The sequence below is a fragment of the Rhinichthys klamathensis genome, unplaced genomic scaffold (genome assembly GCF_029890125.1).
Source record: "Rhinichthys klamathensis goyatoka isolate OS25496 unplaced genomic scaffold, OSU_Roscu_1.1 h1tg000349l_1, whole genome shotgun sequence".
NCBI lineage: Eukaryota > Metazoa > Chordata > Actinopteri > Cypriniformes > Leuciscidae > Rhinichthys > Rhinichthys klamathensis.
Genome location: NW_026606861.1, coordinates 33,095 through 52,949, shown reverse-complemented (window position 1 = coordinate 52,949; position 19,855 = coordinate 33,095). Strand labels below are relative to the sequence as shown.

General features: G+C 40.0%; 2 protein-coding genes across 4 annotated transcripts; both read left to right on the top strand.

Moving 5' to 3' along the window:
• Positions 1-266: 266 nt before the first annotated feature.
• Positions 267-6,165, top strand: tubb5 (tubulin, beta 5). Of its 2 annotated transcripts, none has more exons than XM_056232581.1 (4): positions 267-430; positions 2,916-3,024; positions 4,268-4,375; positions 4,533-6,165. In XM_056232581.1, exons 1-4 carry the CDS (start codon positions 374-376, stop codon positions 5,588-5,590), a joined length of 1,332 nt encoding a protein of 443 aa, XP_056088556.1. In that variant the 5' UTR covers positions 267-373; the 3' UTR covers positions 5,591-6,165. The 2 variants fall into 2 exon arrangements, with proteins under 2 accessions (XP_056088556.1, XP_056088555.1); XM_056232580.1 differs by having other exon boundaries at positions 268-430; positions 4,265-4,375.
• A 1,354-nt stretch (positions 6,166-7,519) lies between these two features.
• Positions 7,520-19,695, top strand: mdc1 (mediator of DNA damage checkpoint 1). 2 transcript variants are annotated; one of them, XM_056232574.1, is made up of 9 exons: positions 7,520-7,689; positions 7,802-8,389; positions 8,474-8,558; positions 11,828-13,047; positions 13,713-16,882; positions 16,967-17,149; positions 18,785-18,910; positions 18,985-19,095; positions 19,188-19,695. In XM_056232574.1, exons 1-9 carry the CDS (start codon positions 7,551-7,553, stop codon positions 19,392-19,394), a joined length of 5,829 nt encoding a protein of 1,942 aa, XP_056088549.1. In that variant the 5' UTR covers positions 7,520-7,550; the 3' UTR covers positions 19,395-19,695. The 2 variants fall into 2 exon arrangements, with proteins under 2 accessions (XP_056088549.1, XP_056088548.1); XM_056232573.1 differs by having other exon boundaries at positions 19,185-19,695.
• The last annotated feature ends 160 nt before the right edge of the window (positions 19,696-19,855 follow it).

Sequence of the window (19,855 nt, the reverse complement as noted above, 5' to 3'; positions counted from 1 at the left end):
CTATTGTTGCTATACAGATCAAACTGATGTAAAACATGTCTGTGATTTGTTTTAAAAAATATTAGTAAAAATCTTAATAAAGAAAAGCACAACTGGATACAACAATCAGACGTTTCTCTCTTTTTCTACAAGCAATCCAATCCTTGTTGGCAGTGGCAGTGACACTCCATAGTGACACTCCCTATATACTTCCGGTCCGGTCATGCACCAATCAGATTTCTCAACATCCAGCAGAGCCCCGCCCACTACAACGTAGCCTCGTTCTGGAGACAGTCCGGGAATATAAAGCCTTTGTCCGGCTTTTCCAAATTATTTCTGAGCTACGCCGTTACTTTCCAGATTTATCTGAGAACGTCTCGCACAATTTGAAACAATGAGGGAGATTGTTCATATCCAGGCCGGTCAGTGCGGAAACCAAATCGGTGCCAAGGTAAGAACAGTTTTTCAGAGTACAAAGTGAGTCATAATATTTTGAATCTAAGAGAAAAAATACTGTGCAGAGGTCTCAGAATGCAACAATAAAGCCCCTGTAAAGAACTCCAGTGTAATACTAGTTTATAGCTTTTACTAAATCTAAAACAGCATGATTTGTTTCTCTTAATTTTGTTTCTGAACATATTAGAAGGCACACTGTTATGCAGAACAGATCTATTTTTTTGCCTTGCACATCTTTCCAAATATTATTAATAATGCATTACACTAGCAACACGTTGGGCAGTTTTATAGACTCATTATGTTTAAGAATTGTTTTCCATTACACTGCTTTGTCCTGTTGTGAACCCCCTTCATTTACGCCCAAAATATGCGGATCCCAGACTTTATTCATTCTCACTATTTCTTTAACACGCTCTGTATAGCTATTTCTCTAAATAAATGATGCTCACATTCTGTAGACTCTAACCATAAATCTCTTTGTCTGTAAAACAGGGATGTGGGTGAAGGGATTGACTGTGGGAAAGGGGGGGGGGGTCTGTCTGTCTGTCCTCTTTCTTTATTTCATTCTTGTCAATGCACCGGGTGTGGCGGATCTGATGTGAACAGCAGAGCTCTCTCAGTAATTATACTACCCGTTATCAGTGTCACGAGCCCTTTAAACAGCTGTCAGTACCAGCTCGCGAGCCATGACACATGGTGCATGCCACTAATATTAGCCTATACTACCGCCAGGGGCGTAGAATTTAGTAGGGACGCTAGGGACGTGTCCCTACCAATATCCAGTGACACTGATATATCCCTAGCAATAATTTCGATCAAAACTTAAAATATATTTATATATTGTTGTCCCCGTCCCCACCAATTTCAAAATCAAACCTACGCCGCTGACTACCGCATACCTTAACATAATTGTCACGCGAAATACTTTTAGCAAGTATTTTATGGCTTTTGACTAAATTCTTAATCTTATGTGCAGATATAATTGACCGCTGTGGTCAATGGTCAAGCGGAGGATGGGAAGGGTGGGGCGATGGAGAATTAGGCTACAATGAACAATTTTAATAGTAGTTGTTATTAAAGAAGGTTAATAATGTGAAATTATGAACTCTTAATCAGTTAAATCTTGTTATTTTAGTGTGCTTTTTGTACGAGTCATTGTTTAATTTGCCCTAAAATTAGGTTATTTTTACTGTAATTGTTCTCATAAGGATTACCCATATCTATGCATTTAAAATATCCAATTAATCCATTAAAGGAATAGTTCACATAAAAATAAAAATTCTGTCATCATTTACTCACCATCAAGTTGTTTTCAAACCTGTATGAATTTCTTTCTTCTGCTGAACACAAAAGAAGATATTTTGAAGAATGTCGGTAACCAGACAGTTGATGGACCCAATTGACTACCTTAGTAGGAAAAAAAATACTATGGAAGTCAGTGGGGTCCATCAACTGTTTGGTTACCAACATTTTTCAAAATATCTTCTTTTGTGTTCAGCAGAAGAAAGAAATTCATACAGGTTGAAACAACTAGAGGGTGAGTAAATGATAACAGAGTTTTAATTTTTAAGTGAACTATTCCTTTAAATCCGATTCTGTGCCACATCAACATAGAGATGGAAGCTGCCAATAAGGACATATTCACACCCATGGCCCCATTAAAGATGCACATTTTTTAAAGATTGCCCATGAGATGTTGTCTTCTGTGGCATCAGAAATTGGGTTAAATCGTCCTTATCCTTTAAAAGACTTTGAAATGCCTTTCACATGATGAGATTGTGAGTGTCTGTTGAACTCATCTGAGGTCAGGGCGGGGAGGAGGAGGCATCCACAACTGAACTTAATAGCTCTAACAGCTGCTGCCCATCTCCTCTACAGTACAGATCTAACTGAAACAAATAATTAACGAGTAAATGACATATACATGGAAAACCTTTGATTTGCTGGATTAATTGGCGAAATAAAATGTATCCAGGAGTGTCAAATATGTAAAGCCGATTGATTTCATATGTGTCAGCATGGTATTTTATGATGATATTATGTGATGACACAGCAGAAATGTAGGTTGCCTGGAGTAACAGGTTTTTGATAGGCGAGAGTATCAGAACAGGGTCAATGTAGGGCGGTGTCAGTCAGCGCCTTCCAGTTTATTGGCCTCATTCTTTCAAAACAATTATTTTCAATATATCCCAAGAACAATCTTTTCTTTCTCCATTCGCATTCGCTCGCTGCCTTATTAAGTCTATCTCGACCCCTCTCTCCTTGCTTCTCTCTCAGATTAAGGTCACTAGGAGAGTAACATAGAATTAACGATTTAAACATCAATAAAGCCTCTTTCGGAGCTAAAACTCATTTGAAGCCAATTCCAGATTAGTGATTAGTTGACACTGCTTCTCAATATTTCAGTGTTTAATAAGATAGAATTGATCTAGAATTTACTGAATTGCATGCCAGTTTTAATTGCTGTGTGTTTTTTGCAGTTCTGGGAGGTCATTAGTGATGAACATGGAATCGACCCAACAGGAACCTATCATGGAGACAGTGACCTGCAGCTGGATAGAATTAGTGTCTACTACAATGAAGCAACAGGTACTTTACTAAGATAGAAGATGGGGAAGACACTTTAACAACAGTGTGTCCCCATTAAAAGTTCTTTGTAAAGTTTATAAATGATTTATCTGTGCACATCATTATTTTAAAAAAAAGGCCCGTAATCTTTCATCAAAAAATGTAATGCCCCTCCTCTTCACTATGACATCACTTCTCTTCTCTGATGATGCATTCACCAGCAAAGCAGGACGATAATCCCTCTCCTCCTGCAACCTGTCACTCACATGAAATTAACACAGCAATTAGCAATCAATGAACGATCCAATCAACTCCCGATGGACAAAGTCAAGTCAAGTCCTGCATTTTTTTTCTCATTCGAATTGGAAATATGTCACAATAGAGAAGAAGACAGTCACAATTTTCGCTTCATGTTGACTATTAGGGAAATAAATGGAAACAACTAAAAAAGTTATCATTAATGTGAAATACTTTGTAAGCAAGTAATGTAAAAGTATTAATTTTGACAATTTAGTTCTAGAATACAATACAATTATTTTAATTATTACATTTAATAATTAGACAAATTATTCAATATTAACCTACACCAGCAACAACATTCTGCCCCAGTTCTGAGGGTCTGTTTTACATTTTTCAATTCAATATTAAAACAATATTTTTACTCCACAAATCTAAATTAATTATGTATACTGCTGTAATTAAAGCATACCAATTCAATAAATGTGTTGAGATGACACTTGGTGACATCTAAAATTCTCTCCAAAATTAGAAATAATTAACCCTGCATGGCTTCAGAAAGTTAAACAATAATACACACCTTCAATATTTTTTAGGCGAAAAAAGAGATTGTATCTTATTAGCGGCACAATATATGGACACAAAAAGTGTTCATAAAAAGTTGATTGTTGTATTTAATTATTCATTTTTATCATTTGCTTTCATCTGTTCTAGAATTACTGTAAACATTAGAAATGCTTTGGCAATATATTGGAACAATTGTCCATGCCAATAAAGCACTTTCGAATTGAATTGACATCTAAAGTTGAAGATAAAATGGCAACTTAGCCTTCATGTTTGATTTATTTTATATATTTATTTTCTTATGTGTACTGAGCTGGTCTGCTTCTTTCCCATGTCTCTCTCTCTCTCTCTCTCTCTCTCTCTCTCTCTCTCTCTCTCTCTCTCTCTCTCTCTCTCTCTCTCTCTCTCTCTCTCTCTCTCTCTCTCTCTCTCTCTCTCTCTCTCTCTGTGTCTCGTGGAGGAGGTAAATATGTGCCAAGAGCTATTCTAGTGGATCTTGAGCCTGGGACCATGGACTCTGTGCGTTCAGGACCCTTCGGACAGATCTTCAGACCAGACAACTTTGTGTTTGGTGAGTGACTGGCAAAAGGGAATATGTTAAAAATGTGGAGATATAATGTAAAAATATCAAATGAAAGTAGCAAAAGCAAATAATTATAAAACCAGGTGTAAAATGTCTCTCAGCTTGCACATTCTGATGTGTGCACTTTCTCCCTGTCACCTCACAGGACAGAGCGGCGCAGGTAACAACTGGGCCAAGGGCCACTACACGGAGGGGGCGGAGCTTGTGGATTCGGTTTTGGATGTGGTCCGTAAGGAGTCCGAAAGCTGTGACTGCCTGCAGGGTTTCCAGCTCACTCACTCCCTGGGTGGAGGAACCGGCTCTGGTATGGGCACCCTATTGATCAGTAAAATCCGTGAAGAGTACCCTGACCGCATCATGAACACCTTCAGCGTGGTCCCTTCCCCAAAAGTCTCTGACACCGTAGTGGAGCCATACAATGCCACACTGTCAGTCCATCAGCTGGTGGAAAACACAGACGAAACATACTGCATAGACAATGAAGCCTTATACGATATCTGCTTCCGCACCCTCAAACTCACCACTCCCACATACGGCGACCTCAACCATCTGGTCTCTGCCACCATGAGCGGCGTCACCACCTGCCTGCGCTTCCCCGGCCAGCTAAATGCAGATCTGCGGAAATTAGCAGTCAACATGGTTCCGTTCCCCCGTCTGCACTTCTTCATGCCCGGTTTCGCCCCTCTGACCAGCCGAGGCAGCCAACAGTACCGCGCCCTCACCGTGCCTGAGCTCACACAGCAAGTGTTCGACGCCAAGAACATGATGGCAGCCTGCGATCCCAGACACGGGCGCTACCTGACCGTCGCCGCCGTGTTCCGTGGCCGCATGTCCATGAAGGAAGTCGACGAGCAGATGCTGAACGTCCAGAACAAGAACAGCAGCTACTTCGTGGAATGGATCCCCAACAACGTCAAAACCGCCGTGTGCGACATTCCTCCTAGGGGTCTCAAAATGGCCGTCACCTTCATCGGCAACAGCACGGCCATCCAAGAGCTGTTCAAGCGCATCTCCGAGCAGTTCACGGCCATGTTCAGGCGTAAGGCTTTCCTGCACTGGTACACGGGAGAGGGGATGGATGAGATGGAGTTCACAGAGGCGGAGAGCAACATGAATGATTTAGTGTCCGAGTACCAGCAGTACCAGGACGCCACCGCCGAAGAAGAGGGCGAGTTTGAGGAAGAGGCAGATGATGATGCTTAAGAAGGAAATGAAAGGGTGTTTGGGGGGGGGGAATAGTGTGTTCAAGTAAATGTAGGAAAACATGGCAACAACTTTTAGTGTCTCAATCAGATGAAGTAGGAATTAGCGCTAGACCAATGGGGCCAAAAATAACCAGAGGAAGGCAGAAAGAATGTTCTTAAACACAGAATAGGTGGATAACCGGGTTTACAATTACAAATTGCTCACTTTTTTGTGTATTTCTTTACTATTCTGATGGTCAGCTCAGCTGCTCTCTTTACAGAAAAAGGAAGAAAAAAAAGGCAAAAATCCAGTTAGAATCAATGTTATAATTGAATAGATGGTAGGGACAAGGAGGACAGTAACATCTAATTTTTCTTTACTTTTAACATTTGCTTCTTTTTGTCTGCAAATTATGCATATTATTATTATTATTATGGTGTTTTTTGTGTTTTCTTTTGTTACTATTGCACTAGAACAGGGCAACTCTGTGAGATTATGGCACTTCAACGTGACCTCAATGGGTCTGATCACAGTATTTAAAGAAATGTTTCGAAGAGAAAAGTATGTTGTGTGAAAAATGAAGGAAAAGAAAAGGACTGAAAGAAAGAAAGACAAAATAACAGGTTCAGGGTAACAGGGTTATTTAATCTTAACCTCGCTTGGACGCTAGCCAACGTCTACAGGAGGACATTGATTAATGGATGATACAGGAAAGTATTTTAGATTATGCAGATGGAAAGAAAGTTTTAGCAAGTTGAATTGATTGTTGGTGCAATTTTGGACTCTGTTATGTCTAATTTCTGAGCCCATACTTTTAAGTGTTACTGCATATATGTCATATTTTAAGTGTTTTGATGTTCCTTTATTGTCCCTGTGTGGAAAAAAAAACCTGAGCCTCTAGGAGAAAACCAAAATAAAAATGAAAACGATTTCGTTAATAATCAAGTCTTTGCTGTGTTTTTTGGCATGGTACACTACACATTCTTGAAGAAGCTCAGGTCGAACCAATAAAGTCACACTTAGATTGCACTTAGAAGAATAATGACTTAGTGAATTGCCCGCATTAAACACATGATTCATAATACAGTACAGCACGATATACAAATGTATGAGAGTATATGCATATATGAGGCCTATACGTAATACTATATATATATATATATATATATATATATCGTTTTTTTTATTATTATTATTTTTAATTAATTGCTTTGAAATAGATTTTAATAAATTAACCTTAGTTGCGAGGTTCAGACATATAAAAGTAAGAAATATATCAAAATATGGCTTCTCAAAAATCCAGATTTTTTTTAGGAAAAACACTTTCAAACACGCCCCCTCTGCAGAGAGCGCGGAAAACTTTGGACAAAGACGACTGCTATTTCTCAGTTGACCAATCAAGCCGCGGTGACGCATTTTCACCCAATCAGTGTAGGCTCACTCTCTGACTGACAGCTTGACTAGCGAATCAGTAGTCTTCGTTTAAAAGGCGGTCCTTAGTTTTCAGGAAATGGTTTCCAAGTGTTCTGCATGGTAAGGTAAGCGCACGTTTTTATTAAATGCAGTGGATAATGCACGATATACCAGCACAAACGTAAACAATGGCCATGTTTTGCATGTTTACCTTTGCATTATGAACGGAAGCATTATTTCTGATTAAACTTTCATGAGAAGTATTGCTTTCATTTCTCTAGCCAATTAACTGCTTCCACTGTGGCACTAAGCAAAACATATTCGATTAAGAAATAATGAAAAAGTCAGAAGTGTCCTAATATCATGCCAAATGTGTTAAGTAAACTTTTATCACACATATACATCTCCACTAATCATAAAAATGAGAGTGATGATATTAGCAATGTTGTTTAAGTTGTGTGTGTACATTCGGGCTTAAAACATCTTTATTTACATTGTGAGTGGTATCCATAACAACCGTATTTCTGTTGTAACATCACTCTTGATCATTTAACCAGAGAGGAAGATGGATGCCACTCAGCAGATTGAGGATCCTTTCTCTGAAGAAGAAGAAGAAGAAGAGGAAGAGGAGAAAGTAGGAAGACCAGAAAGAGAACAGTTAGCTACACTGAAGGTGTTTAAAAATGACCACATATCAGAGACAGGTGAGACAATAAACGTGACTACCTTATGTGATATTGTATAACTAATATTTCCTGAACATTATTGAAATTATGGCATCATTTTCACTTTTTCTCTCTTAACACATTCATTTAGAATTCCCTCTCTACGTCGGAGAGAATGTCTTGGGCCGTGATCCTGCTGCCTGTTCTGTTCTTCTTCCGGCCCGATCTGTGTCCGGTCGGCATGCTGTCATCTCCATCTCGGTTTTCCGCTCTAGCAGCAGCCGCTCCGGTAATGGTGATGCTGTGGAAGCACTTTTATGGGACATGGGCAGTATGAATGGAACCAGAAAAGGCAGATTCAAGCTGACGCCTCAGGTACGATATGCTTTGACCGAGGGAGAGAGTGTGGTGATCGCTGATGTGCCATGTCAGTACATTGGCCTGAACATCTCGAAGAGAGATACACACAAAACCCCAGAGAAAGCACTTTCCAAAAAGGAGGAAAAGGATAGTTCGCCGCTATCAAGCAGTGACTCGGAGTCAAAGTTGAGGAAAGGCGTGCAGAATGGTTTGAAAGAGAAAGAGAGGAGTGCCTTGCCTCCTGTGCCTTTATGGAGCCCTGAGGATGAAGAACCCAAAATGTGTTCACCACAGCCAGCTCACAAAAATCCTGAGATCACCCTGGTACCTGAATCAGACTCCGGTTCAGAAGGAGAGAGTGATGAGAGGAAAGATTTTGGTAAGTAAAGTGAGACCTAAGAATATTACTGAAAGCTATGGTAGCACACTATTTTCATGCTTTCTTTTTTCTCTTTTGCTATAGTTTCAGACTCAGCGTCCTCCTCTTATCTGTGTAGTTCCACAAATTCATCATTCCTAACCCCTGCAAAAAAAGTCATTCCAGAGAGGTAGGTTGAATGTTTTTTTTAATGTTCCCTTTTAACTTTTCCCCAGCTAGTATAGACATAATTGCTTGATTATATAATGTTGATGTGTTACTGCATAAAGCAGGGCAACTGATATGTGATATTACTATACTTAAAGAGAAAGTTTATCCATATGTGAAAATTCTGTCATTGTTTTCTTACCCTCAAACTTGATTGACTTTCTTTGTTCTGAAGAACACAAAAGAACACTTCAAATATATTTGAAGAACCTTTTTTTGTCCATGTAATAAAAGTCAACGGGACCAAAATGTACATAAAAGTAGTGTGATATATCCAAATACGACTCAGCTGGTAAATTCAGTTAAGTCAACGCAATTGTGTTGTATGATAGAAATATAAGCCATTATTTCATCTCAAATTTAAATGTCATGCAATGTGCAAGAACCATTGAGGTTCGTATTGCCCCATTTGTTGTAGTTTTTGCGTTTGAAAAATATGATTTGAAAGCACATTAAGGCTTGAAGTGTCACCTCAGAACATTTACAATATACCAGTTGAATCATATAGATTAATTTCACTCTAACTTTATTTTTATGAGCTTGAAAGTTTCAATGAGTCCCATCAATCTTTATAAGAAACAAAAAATGTGTTATTAATAGCTGTTATTAGGTTACTATTAACCTGTTTAGCCAATCAGCCTTTTGCAAAATAGGTATTTATGAAGCAACCTAAAACAATGGAGTGAAGGAAAAAAAAGATCTGCCTGCCTTGATGCAAATTCATGCAGTGACAGGCACACAGACAGCACTTTCTATTCAGTAAATGAGTTCAGACACGTTTGAGGTTCTGTTATAGATTAATTGCCATTTGGATGTAAATGTCACTTGCCTTCTCATGTAGTTTAACTTTTATGATGATCAGGTTCTCAATATAATATAGTTTCTTCTGAATTTCACAGACAAAATCCTGTAATTAGTAGGAATCCATGTGATTGGAAATTTTGAGTGGGGGCGAAAGATTTCCCTTTCACAGATTTTGCATCGGGTTGAAGTTGGTCACTCAAATTAACCACAAAGCTGCTTGGTTTTAAAGTGCTTTCTGTGCTTCATACATTGTTAAAGTATTAACAATGGACACTACAGGGTCCTCAAAATTTCACTAATGAATTGCACCTTAATGTTTTAAACTGTGCAATACACCTATGGGATTTTCCCTATATATTGTAGAAATAAATAGAGCTGCACGATTCATAGATTAGCACAAACATAGATTTGAATGTTCTCGTGTGATTTCGTTAAAGGTTAGACACAGGTGAATCGTTGTCATTTAGGAATGAGATCATTTGGGTTAGGGCTGGGCGATATGGCCCAAAAAAAATATCACAATATTTTTTTTTATATCAGTCGATATCGATAATTATCACGATAAATGTCAAATCTTTATTTCTTTCAAGTTTAAAGGCAGATTTTTGCTCCTAAGTGAAAGTTGTATAAACCAGAGCATTGTGGTTTTAAAAATCTGAGGTAGAACATTCAAACATTTGTCATTTTTCCTTAACAAAATAAATATTTGAAAAGAAAAATATTTCTTCAGCACAGTTTGCAGTGCAGGCTGCAATATTCAAATTACATGTTTTGTCTCGAAATGCATATTCGACAGTGAGTTGACAGTAAATCTACATCCTAACTCAAGCTAATGCTACTATGTTAAATTTATGTTCATTAACAAAAACAGTAACATCTGTTTGTTTGTTTTTTATTTAAGGACCACATTTTTATTAGGTAAAATGTAATATTCTGACTGTTTGAGTTTTATTAAAATTAACCATTGGTCATCCAGTATCATGGATTTAGATCATGATAACCACAGATAAAGCCAGGTACAGCCTATAACTTAGCACCTCACTATCATGGCAAAATGTAACTTTATGGTTTCTATGGTTTTTGTATGAAAAACAGTAGCCTACATTAGCCTACAAACAGTTAAATACATTATTAAATACTGTAATTATATTCCATTAGTCATTTAATACATTGTCTACATTAATAATATTATACAATTCAATATGTATATCCCACATTTCATGGTGCAGTTAATATTACTAGGCTAACGTTACAGTAAATCCATGGTAGGCTAAATGGATTCAGTTTCCATTCAGATTCTGACTGTATCGTTGCGTACAGTGTTTCTCCTGTTTGTCAGCGGTGTTTCATCTGCCTTTAAACTGATTTAAACTGGACATTTGTGTTCTTCGCTGAACTTAAGCGCTTCTCACTGGATCTCGTGAGCGAGACGAACGCGTCTGCTCCATAGACAGTAAAAGAAATGGACAGAGCCATCTCATTGGAACTCAGTTGAGACAGTTGAAGCCCATTTTTAGCGATTTCTGAGCACTTCCGTTCCTGACGCGCAGACTCAAACCGACTCAAACTAAGCTTGATGACGTGAGCAACCTGTCTGACAGACGTTAATCTTCTAGTAGCTGTGCCAAGAGGAATCTGAATCATTCCCTTCCGAAACTTGCAGAGCCGGAGATCGTGAGTATTAGCTGTCCATGAGCTCGCAGCAGGAGCAGCTTTACAACTCTCTATGGGCTTCTCCCTTGACTTTATGCCTCGACGTCCCCCCGATCGCGCGCGAGTTTCTACTTCTGTCTATACGGTAATTTCTGTACAGCGCGACAGAGAGTCGAGTGGTTATGACGCAATCGTTAGCCTATTTTTACTAAATCTGTTTCTACGGGGCCATAACGTAACATAGAAGGTAATGGAGCCTTTTATACATTGTCGTGTTTCTTTAGAAATAAATAATGGACAAATGGAGTCTTTAAACGCCTCAGATGTAAAGTTATTCGCTGTCAAAGTGACGCCAAAATGAATGGGAGTCAATGGAAATGCTAACGCAAGTGAAGTTCTGCTACAAGATGGCGGCACCCGGCCGACTTCAACTTCCGGTCGATGGATTACCCCCTTGGTCTGCTCTAGTGAGCTCGCGCTGCCATTTGGACTTTGAGCCGAGCGGTTAAACGGTCCGTGTGGCGCGCGGTTCAAATGAGTTTCGTTCCGCTTTTGGCGCATACACATTATCGAACATTTATCGACCTCTTGATATCGTTTTATCGAGAAAAATTATATCGCGATAATTATCGTTATCGTTTTATCGCCCAGCCCTAATTTGGGTGTTTGAATTGAGATCGCAATCTTTTAACGATTAATCGTGCAGCTCTACAAATACTCTTAGTTTTCTTGTGCTTAAAATAAACTTCACCATTTTCTGTCTTATCTTCTCAGTGAGGATGAGAGCTCCATCACTCCATCTTCAGCCTCAATGGACAGATTCAGACTGAGGGAAACCTCCGGTAAACCCTGTTCTAACTCATCTAAGCCTGGCCTGCTAGCTCTCAACTTGGACAGTGACACTGATTTTGAAGCGGACATGGAGAAAAGCAAGACTGAACCAGAGGTCCAGCCTGAATTAGCTACAAACGTGGAACCAGTACCTTCAGCTGAATTTCATATGGACAGTGATACTGATGTTGAGGAAGAGGAGCCGGAGGCAAGTAAGGCTGAACCAGAGGCTCAGGAAGCAATAACTCTAGAGAAATCTGTATCTTCAGTTGGACTTCATATGGACAGTGATACTGATGTTGAAGAAGAAGAGAAAGAGAAAAGCAAAACTGGACCAAAGGCTCAGATTGAACAAGCTCCAAAGGTGAGACCAGTACCTTCAGCTGAATTTCATATGGACAGTGATACTGATGTTGAGGAAGAGGAGCCAGAGGCAAATAAGGCTAAACCAGAGGCTCAAAATGAAGTAACTCTTAATAAATCCGTATCCTCAGTTGGACTTCATATGGACAGTGATACAGAGGTTGAAGAAGAGGAAGAGAAAAGCAAGACTGAACAAAAGGCTCTGATTGAAGAAGCTCCAAAGGTAAAATCAGTACCTTCAGCAGATCTTCATATGGACAGTGATACTGATGTTGAGGAGAATGAGGCTCCTATAACTGAAAATGTCTCCAAAAAGAAAGCAGAAGTTTTAGCCGTTGCAGAAAGTACTTCATCAGCACCACCACCTACCGAATTCAACTTGGACAGTGACACTGATGTTGAAGATGAAAATCCCATGAAGGTTTCCATGGTGACAGAGGTTTCACATCCCATTGGAGAGGGAAGTGATGTCAGACCTACATCAACTCCAGGGACAGAGCTCCACATGGACAGTGACACAGATGTAGATGAAGAGAATGAGGACAAGGAGAAGATAAAGGCCAGAGATCTTCTGTCAAACAGTGAAACAGATGATGAGGATCCTTTTAAACCTGTACCAGGCAAAGCTGTGAAGGTTGCAGAGAGTCATAAGGCTTATGTGGGTGGCAAAGCAATGCAGTCAGAAGAGAGCACCCATAAAAAAACAGACCACCATTCTCAAGCAAAGACTTGTCTTGAGGAACCAACCCAAGCTTTTGGTCACTTGGAAGACTGGGACCTACCGCCCACACAAGTATATGGTAACCATCCCGTTCACTTCCTGCCTATTAATCTCATTCTTTTTTTATTATCGTATTCACAAAACAGTAAATGTCTAAAATTGCTAAATTTTTAAGTTAACTGTAAAACTGCTGCTAATGGTACATTTTTGTATTTTCTTAAAGTCTTGAATACCGTTATTAGGAATATTCAGGATTCAATACAAGTTAAATTCAATTAACAGCAATTGTAGCACAATGTTATTTACAGCAATATTTTCAACTTTAAAAAAAAAGTTGAAATGCCAATCCGTAAACATTAAAATATTAAATTTCAAAGTATAGCCACACAGTATTCATGTTGATTTTTAGTGTGAAAATAATGCTTAACGTTTTCTTTCTAAAGTTATGTTCAGTTTTACAACTTTATCGTGACAACACAACGTAACATAATACAAGTTTTAACAGAATGAATGAAAGTTACATTACAATTTCAACAATTTTCTACTTTTACATCCTCCAAAAATTGGCCTTGTTCACTTCCATTGTAAGTGCCTCACTATAACCCAGCTTTTTTATTTTTTTCCCCTTTTTTGTGTGAATGAGTCAAAATATTTTTTTTGTGCTAATCAATATCATGCCACAAATGCATTCAGTTGAGCTTAACTTATACTGAACCCATACATTGTCTTTAATGTCAAATCCAGGAGCTGCTAGGGCCAGTGCTGGGTTCAAGCCAAAGCAGCTTGATCTTGAGGCTACGCAGGCATATGGCACAGAGACAGACAGAGAGGAAGAACAGGAGGAGCCACTGAGCCATACCCAACTCTACTCCAACCTCTCCACTGCTGAAACTCAGTTCATTCCTGTAGCAAATGTGGAGGAGGAGGATGAAGAGACACCTAATTACTCTCACCTTTCCACAGCAGACACTATAATCATCGCCAGCACCCCAAGACGAGAAGAGCAGACACAGCCCATTTCTCTCTTCACAGCTCAAACGCAACTCATCTGGGAGGGAGAAGACAAAGAGTTTTATCAGAGTGAGCCCACCCAGCTCATGGAGGCAGATACCATCAATGAAACGCAAGAGGGTGAAGAGGAGGAGAACATTAAACAAGGCAGGAGAATCGATGGTGAAGGAAAAGTACACAAAAGTAAACACTCCAGCTCCTATCTTATCATTGCTGAAACTCAGCCCATGTGTGAGGAAGAAGAAGCAACAGATGTTGATCTGAGTGGGCACAGCTTTCAGAAACCAAGTACAAGACAACCGCCTGAGAAATGTGATTCTGCATATCTTGATGAAAACAACTCCTGCTCCCATGTCACCATAGCTGAAACACAACCAATGGGTGATGATGAAGAAGCACCAGATCAGGACAATGTGATCAGCAGTACTCATACAGAAAAACCTACCAGGTCCCATATCACCATCGCTGAAACTCAACCAATGTTTGAGGAAGACCAAGCACCAGAGGATGATCTGAACAAGGTCAGTAGAAGACAAACTGACAAAGGCGAACCCATACAACAAACTGAAAAAGCCTCTACTTCCAGTCTTGAAATCCCTGAAACACAACATGTTGGTGAAGATGATGAAGAGCAGGAGAAAGTCCTCAACAGCAAGATGCCTAGCAGAAGATCACGCAGGGGTAGACCAAAAAAAGAAAAGGAAGCCTCACAACCTGCTGAGAATGTTGTCCATCACACTATCACAGAAACGCAACTGATGTGTGAGGAGGAACAAGCATCGGATGAAGATCTGAAGAGTGGGATCAACAACGCTGTACCAAGTATAGGACAACAAACAGATGAATTCAGATCTCCAGAGCTTGCTCAAACACGCTTGAAATCCTGTGTCACTTTCGCTGAAACTCAACCTATGTGTGAAGAAGAAGCACCATATGAAGATCTGACTAAGGCAGTTAGCACAGGCCAGATAGATGAACACAACTCCACAGAACGCCCAAAACCCTCCAGCTCCCATTTCATTATAGCTGAAACACAGCCTATGCATGAGGAAGATGAAGGACAGGAGAAACACCTCAGCAGTAAAACGTCAAGCAGAAGATCACGCAGAGGAAAACCAAAGAAAGACAATGAGGTTCCACAAACTTCTGAGGTTGCGGTTCATCACACTATCACAGAAACCCAACCAGTTCCTGAGGAAGTGATTGAAAGAGATGAAGATCTGAGCAGTGGAATCAAATCCAGGAGATCCCGCAGGGGAAGACAGATAAATGAGGATAGCGTTCCACAACCTGCTGAAGCTGCCGTCAGTTCCCTTTCCACTATCACAGAATCACAGCCTGTTTGTGAGGATGGAACTGGAAGGGATGAAAATCTGAGTATCATCAGATCCAACAGATCTCGCAGAGGAAAAAAAGAAGATGAAGGTGAACCAGCTCAGTCTGTTGAACCAAACTCTGATCTCATGGTTGTTGAAACACAGCCTATGTGTGAGGAAAACGCTCAAGAAGAACCTAGTGGCAGAACTAGCAGGAGACATAGGAAAGACAAGACAGAGGTGGAGAGTGAGACACCTTCATCTGGCAAAGTCCAAGGTAAAACCAGAAAAGGGAAGGAAGGGAAAAGAAAGAGGGGGAAAGCATTGTCTGAGGAAGAGGGAGAGAGTGAAGAGGAAAAAACTACGAGGAGAGGAACCAGAAGAACAGGTATAAAACATAAGTGCAGTGAAAAGGAAGAAGAGGAAAGATTGGATGAGAGGAATGCACAAGCAGAGAAACAGAGGATGGAGAAAGAACTCCAAGAACAGGAGGAGCGAGATAGGGTAGAGAGGGAAGAAAAGGAGAGACTGGAGCGTGAGAGAAAGGAACAAGAAGAGAGGGAGAGGGCTGAAACCGAAATGAGGCAAAAACTGGAAAGAGAGCAGCAGGAATTAGAGGAAAAAGAACGACTGAAAAGGGAAGAGGAAAAAATAAGAAAAGAAAATGAGAGAATACAGAGGGAAAAAGAGGAAAAGGATCGTTTAGAAAGAGAAGAGAAGGAAAAGTTGGAGAGAGAGAGTAGAGAACAAGAAGAACAAAGACAAAAAGAAGAGGAAAGAATTCAAATGGAGAAAGAACAAAAAGAGAAGGAAAGATTAGCGGCAGAGAGAGAACAATTAGAAAAGGAGAAACAAGAAAATGAGGAGCTTCAGATGAGAGCAAGAGAACAAAAAGAAACGGAGGATGGGAACCATCAGGAAGCAAAAAAGAATGAGCAATTGGAGAAGGACAAAACAGAACTGGAAACTCCTCTTGTTCTTCCTGCCAGACGATCACGGCGTTGTTCAAGCTCCTCTATGAACTCGGAACAATCTGTATCTTCACAACAGGAGCCATCCATCCAGAGAGGCCGAGGGCGGGGCAGGGGACGGGGACGGGGCCGGGGCCGAGGGAGAGAGACAACTAATGAGCAACCAATCAGTGCTAGAAAGTCTAGCCAGAGAGGACTAGCTATTGGAGTCGAAGACAAAGAGCAGGACCCCAATTCAACAACCCGTTCCCGATCCCGCTCCAGTTCTAGAAGTTCTGAGAGGTCTGCTAATAGTGTCATAACGTCAAACCAAGGGACGAGAGGAAGAGGCAGAGGCAGGAAGAGTGTGAAGCTACAAGAACCGCAGGAAGTTTCCCAAGCTAAAACTTCTGGGAAAGGCAGGGGGAGAGGAGGCAGGCATTCTGGTGTGGAGAATGTAAATGTCGGAATGAGCAATGAGCTTGAACAAGATGCAGAGATGGTAAATGACACTTCTGTACCCCAAAGCAACAGCAGAGGTCGCAAGAGAGCAGCCAACACTAGCACATCCACAGAAGAGGCTCCGTCGCCCACACCCAAGACTCCAAGGCGCTCTGTTTCCAGTCAGGCGTACAAGGTCACACACACCCTCAGATACAGACATTAACTAGCAAGTTTTGTCACTGTGTGGATGACACCAATCTGTCTTCTTCTCTTTTAGGTGTTATTCACTGGGCTGACGGATGAAGATGGAGAGAGAGTGGTCTCTCAATTGGGTGGAAGTCTGGCGAGAGGGGTGAACGATATGACTCACCTGGTGACTGATAAAGCAAGACGCACTGTCAAGTTTTTGTGCGCTGTTGCCAGAGGGGTGCCAATCGTGAATCCTGATTGGCTAAAGAAGGTGAGGGAGTGATTATTACAGAAAGGTCCCGATTCAAACCAAGCCAAACCTAAAAACCACAATCCTTATCTGACTTTTCTTCCATAAAATGCATATGTTGGTTTGATGTATCTTTTTAAATGCATTGTGAGGTGTTCTCAAACATTGAAAATGGTTCTGTTTTGGGTGACAATATACAACAAAAAAGTGTACAACAGTGCCGTAGATCAGCCTTTCTCAAACTTTTTTCAGTCGGGGCACCTTTCAAACGTGCATAAAATCTCAAGGCACCCCAGTGTAAAATATAAATTAAAAACACTGCATAACCCAAATGTAAATGCAAATGTCCTGTTTATTTAGACAGAACAGTAATGAACAGAGCATAATACGAACTGTAAATAACAATAACAATAATAATAACAACTTTACAGGGCTATCACTTTTGTGAAAAAATCCTGATCGATTTTTGAGACATAAACGTTAATTGAATCGATTGTAAAATCGAATTTCCATGTCTAAAGACGTTTCCATTTTCAGCGCCAAATATAGGCAAATCCACGGACAACTAACAGGTATTAGGACGAGCGTAAAGAGTGCGCTTGAGACGCACAAGTCAGCAATATTTCTGATGATTTATTGGCATGAAGTTTCGTGCACAATGACAAACAGGAGTGCAAGATTCTCGAAAAACAATAAGCAGAGTGGACTGCCATAACATCAATGAAAAACATTACTGCAGGCTTCGACATGGCTGTGTTTACGATTAGAAATGTCAAACAAATTTCGCCTACGTCGGCGATTGTAGGCCGGATCTGCATGAGACTGTGAATACCGGCAGAATTCACATTTTTGTTGTAAAAAGAGACACATTATGCAGAAGTGTAGTATAGTTTGTATGTGTGTTTGTCAGAGCCTGCAGTTTGCTGTGTGACGCGCGTCGCGGTCGGTGTTGTTGCTATAACGCGGTGATGGGTTGCGTCACTTGCGTCAAGTTGTGTGTGTGTCTTGCTTCGGTCTTGTGAGACGGATTTTTATGGTTAATTTTATATATATATATTTATCTAAAATGAATTTACAATTTTATTAATACGTTCATATGTTTAAAAAGAAGAAGAATGTATTTATGTAAATTCAAATATATATATATATATATATTTTCAGCCTACGTAATTTTTTGGCGGCACCCCTGACAAAGTCAGGGGGCACCCCAGTGTGCCGCGGCACCCACTTTGAGAAAGGCTGCCGTAGATGATCTATGTTAATGCTTTAATAACCCTACACATTCAACACACATACTCTACTACCGGTGAGTCTCTTATGTTCCCCAATGCTGCATTTATTTAATCAAAAATGCAGTAAAAACCGTAATATTATGAAATATTATTACCAGTTTTGTAAAATCAAGAAAAATCATGTATACAATGATTAACATACAAATAATTTTCCTGAACTTAAAAAAATGTTTGTCACTCTATGATTTCCTGGTCAAGAATGTTTTTTATGGTATTGATGATTTTATATATATATAGAATCTGTTTAAGGGTTTCTACCTATATAATTAAAGAAGTCTAACAAGTACATAATACAGACTTTATTTTGAACTTTAATTTGAATTTTAGTGTGACACAGTGACAACATCCTCTTTTTCTCCCCCAGTGTGGAAAAGTTGGCCATTTCCTTTCTACTGATGAATACATATTGAAAGACGTCGAGCAAGAGAAGAAGTTTAGTTTCAGCCTACAGAAGACACTGCAAACCGCTCAAAGTCAACCTCTTTTAAAGGTTAGTCCCTCTTTTAAAGGCAAAGTGTACTATTTCCATCACACATATTCTCTCCTCTAATTTTGCTTTTATAGGGTTATGAGATTCACGTAACCCCATCTGTGATGCCAGAACCATCTCAAATGAAAGAAATCATCACCTGCTGCGGTGCACGTTTCCTCCCTAAAATGCCTTCTGCTCAGAAGGTACCCAGAACCAATGCATATATTCTCTTATTTGAATGCACATATTACATATTCCCATATTTTATTGTGGTTTCTCCCTCTCTATTCAGAAGAACACTGTGGTGGTGTCATGTGAACAGGACAGGGCGCTTTGTCAGAAGGCAGTGAGTATGTCATTGCCCGTGGTCAGCACAGAGTTCCTATTGACTGGCATTCTGCAGCAGAGAGTTGACCTGCAGGCCTATTCTCTCACTTCCTCTCTCAACACATCCAATCAGCCTGCAGCCCCCAAAGCTGCTGCCAGGGGCTGTAGGAAGTAGTGACAATGACAGAAAAGGTCTTTCCTTGTAATACATTTGTGCAGAAGACAGAATCTGATTTATGCACGGACGTTTAAGATCAGATTGCACAAGATGAAAATGTGACATAACATCCCAGTTTTATTAAGACCGAAATTAATTAGATGAGATGCTGCTAGGCTTGTAACCACACACCCACCGATTCCTGTGAATGTGAGAGTGTGAGGTGGCTGTCGATGAATGATGAGTTTGTTAGTGAAGGGAGAATGAGCTTCTCTAATTTTTTAATGTAATATTTCAATAAACACTTTCAAAGCCAAAATACAGAGACATTGTGGATTTGTGCCCTTTAGTGTTTAAAAAGCTGTTGATCAATTGAAGCAAAATGCAGATAAAACCGGCAAAATGGTCTAGTGCACATTCTTATTCATAGGGGCGTTGGTCTCAGTGATGGATCGATCTGAAGAACACCTTAAAGACCT

Coding starts and splice junctions, on each gene's coding strand:
- tubb5 (XM_056232580.1), top strand. CDS start 374: ATGAGGGAGATTGTTCATATCCAGGCCGGTCAGTGCGGAAACCAAATC. Junction 431..2,915: donor GAAACCAAATCGGTGCCAAG/GTAAGAACAGTT, acceptor TGTTTTTTGCAG/TTCTGGGAGGTCATTAGTGA. Junction 4,376..4,532: donor ACCAGACAACTTTGTGTTTG/GTGAGTGACTGG, acceptor GTCACCTCACAG/GACAGAGCGGCGCAGGTAAC.
- mdc1 (XM_056232573.1), top strand. CDS start 7,551: ATGGATGCCACTCAGCAGATTGAGGATCCTTTCTCTGAAGAAGAAGAA. Junction 8,390..8,473: donor TGATGAGAGGAAAGATTTTG/GTAAGTAAAGTG, acceptor CTTTTGCTATAG/TTTCAGACTCAGCGTCCTCC. Junction 8,559..11,827: donor AAAAAAGTCATTCCAGAGAG/GTAGGTTGAATG, acceptor TTATCTTCTCAG/TGAGGATGAGAGCTCCATCA.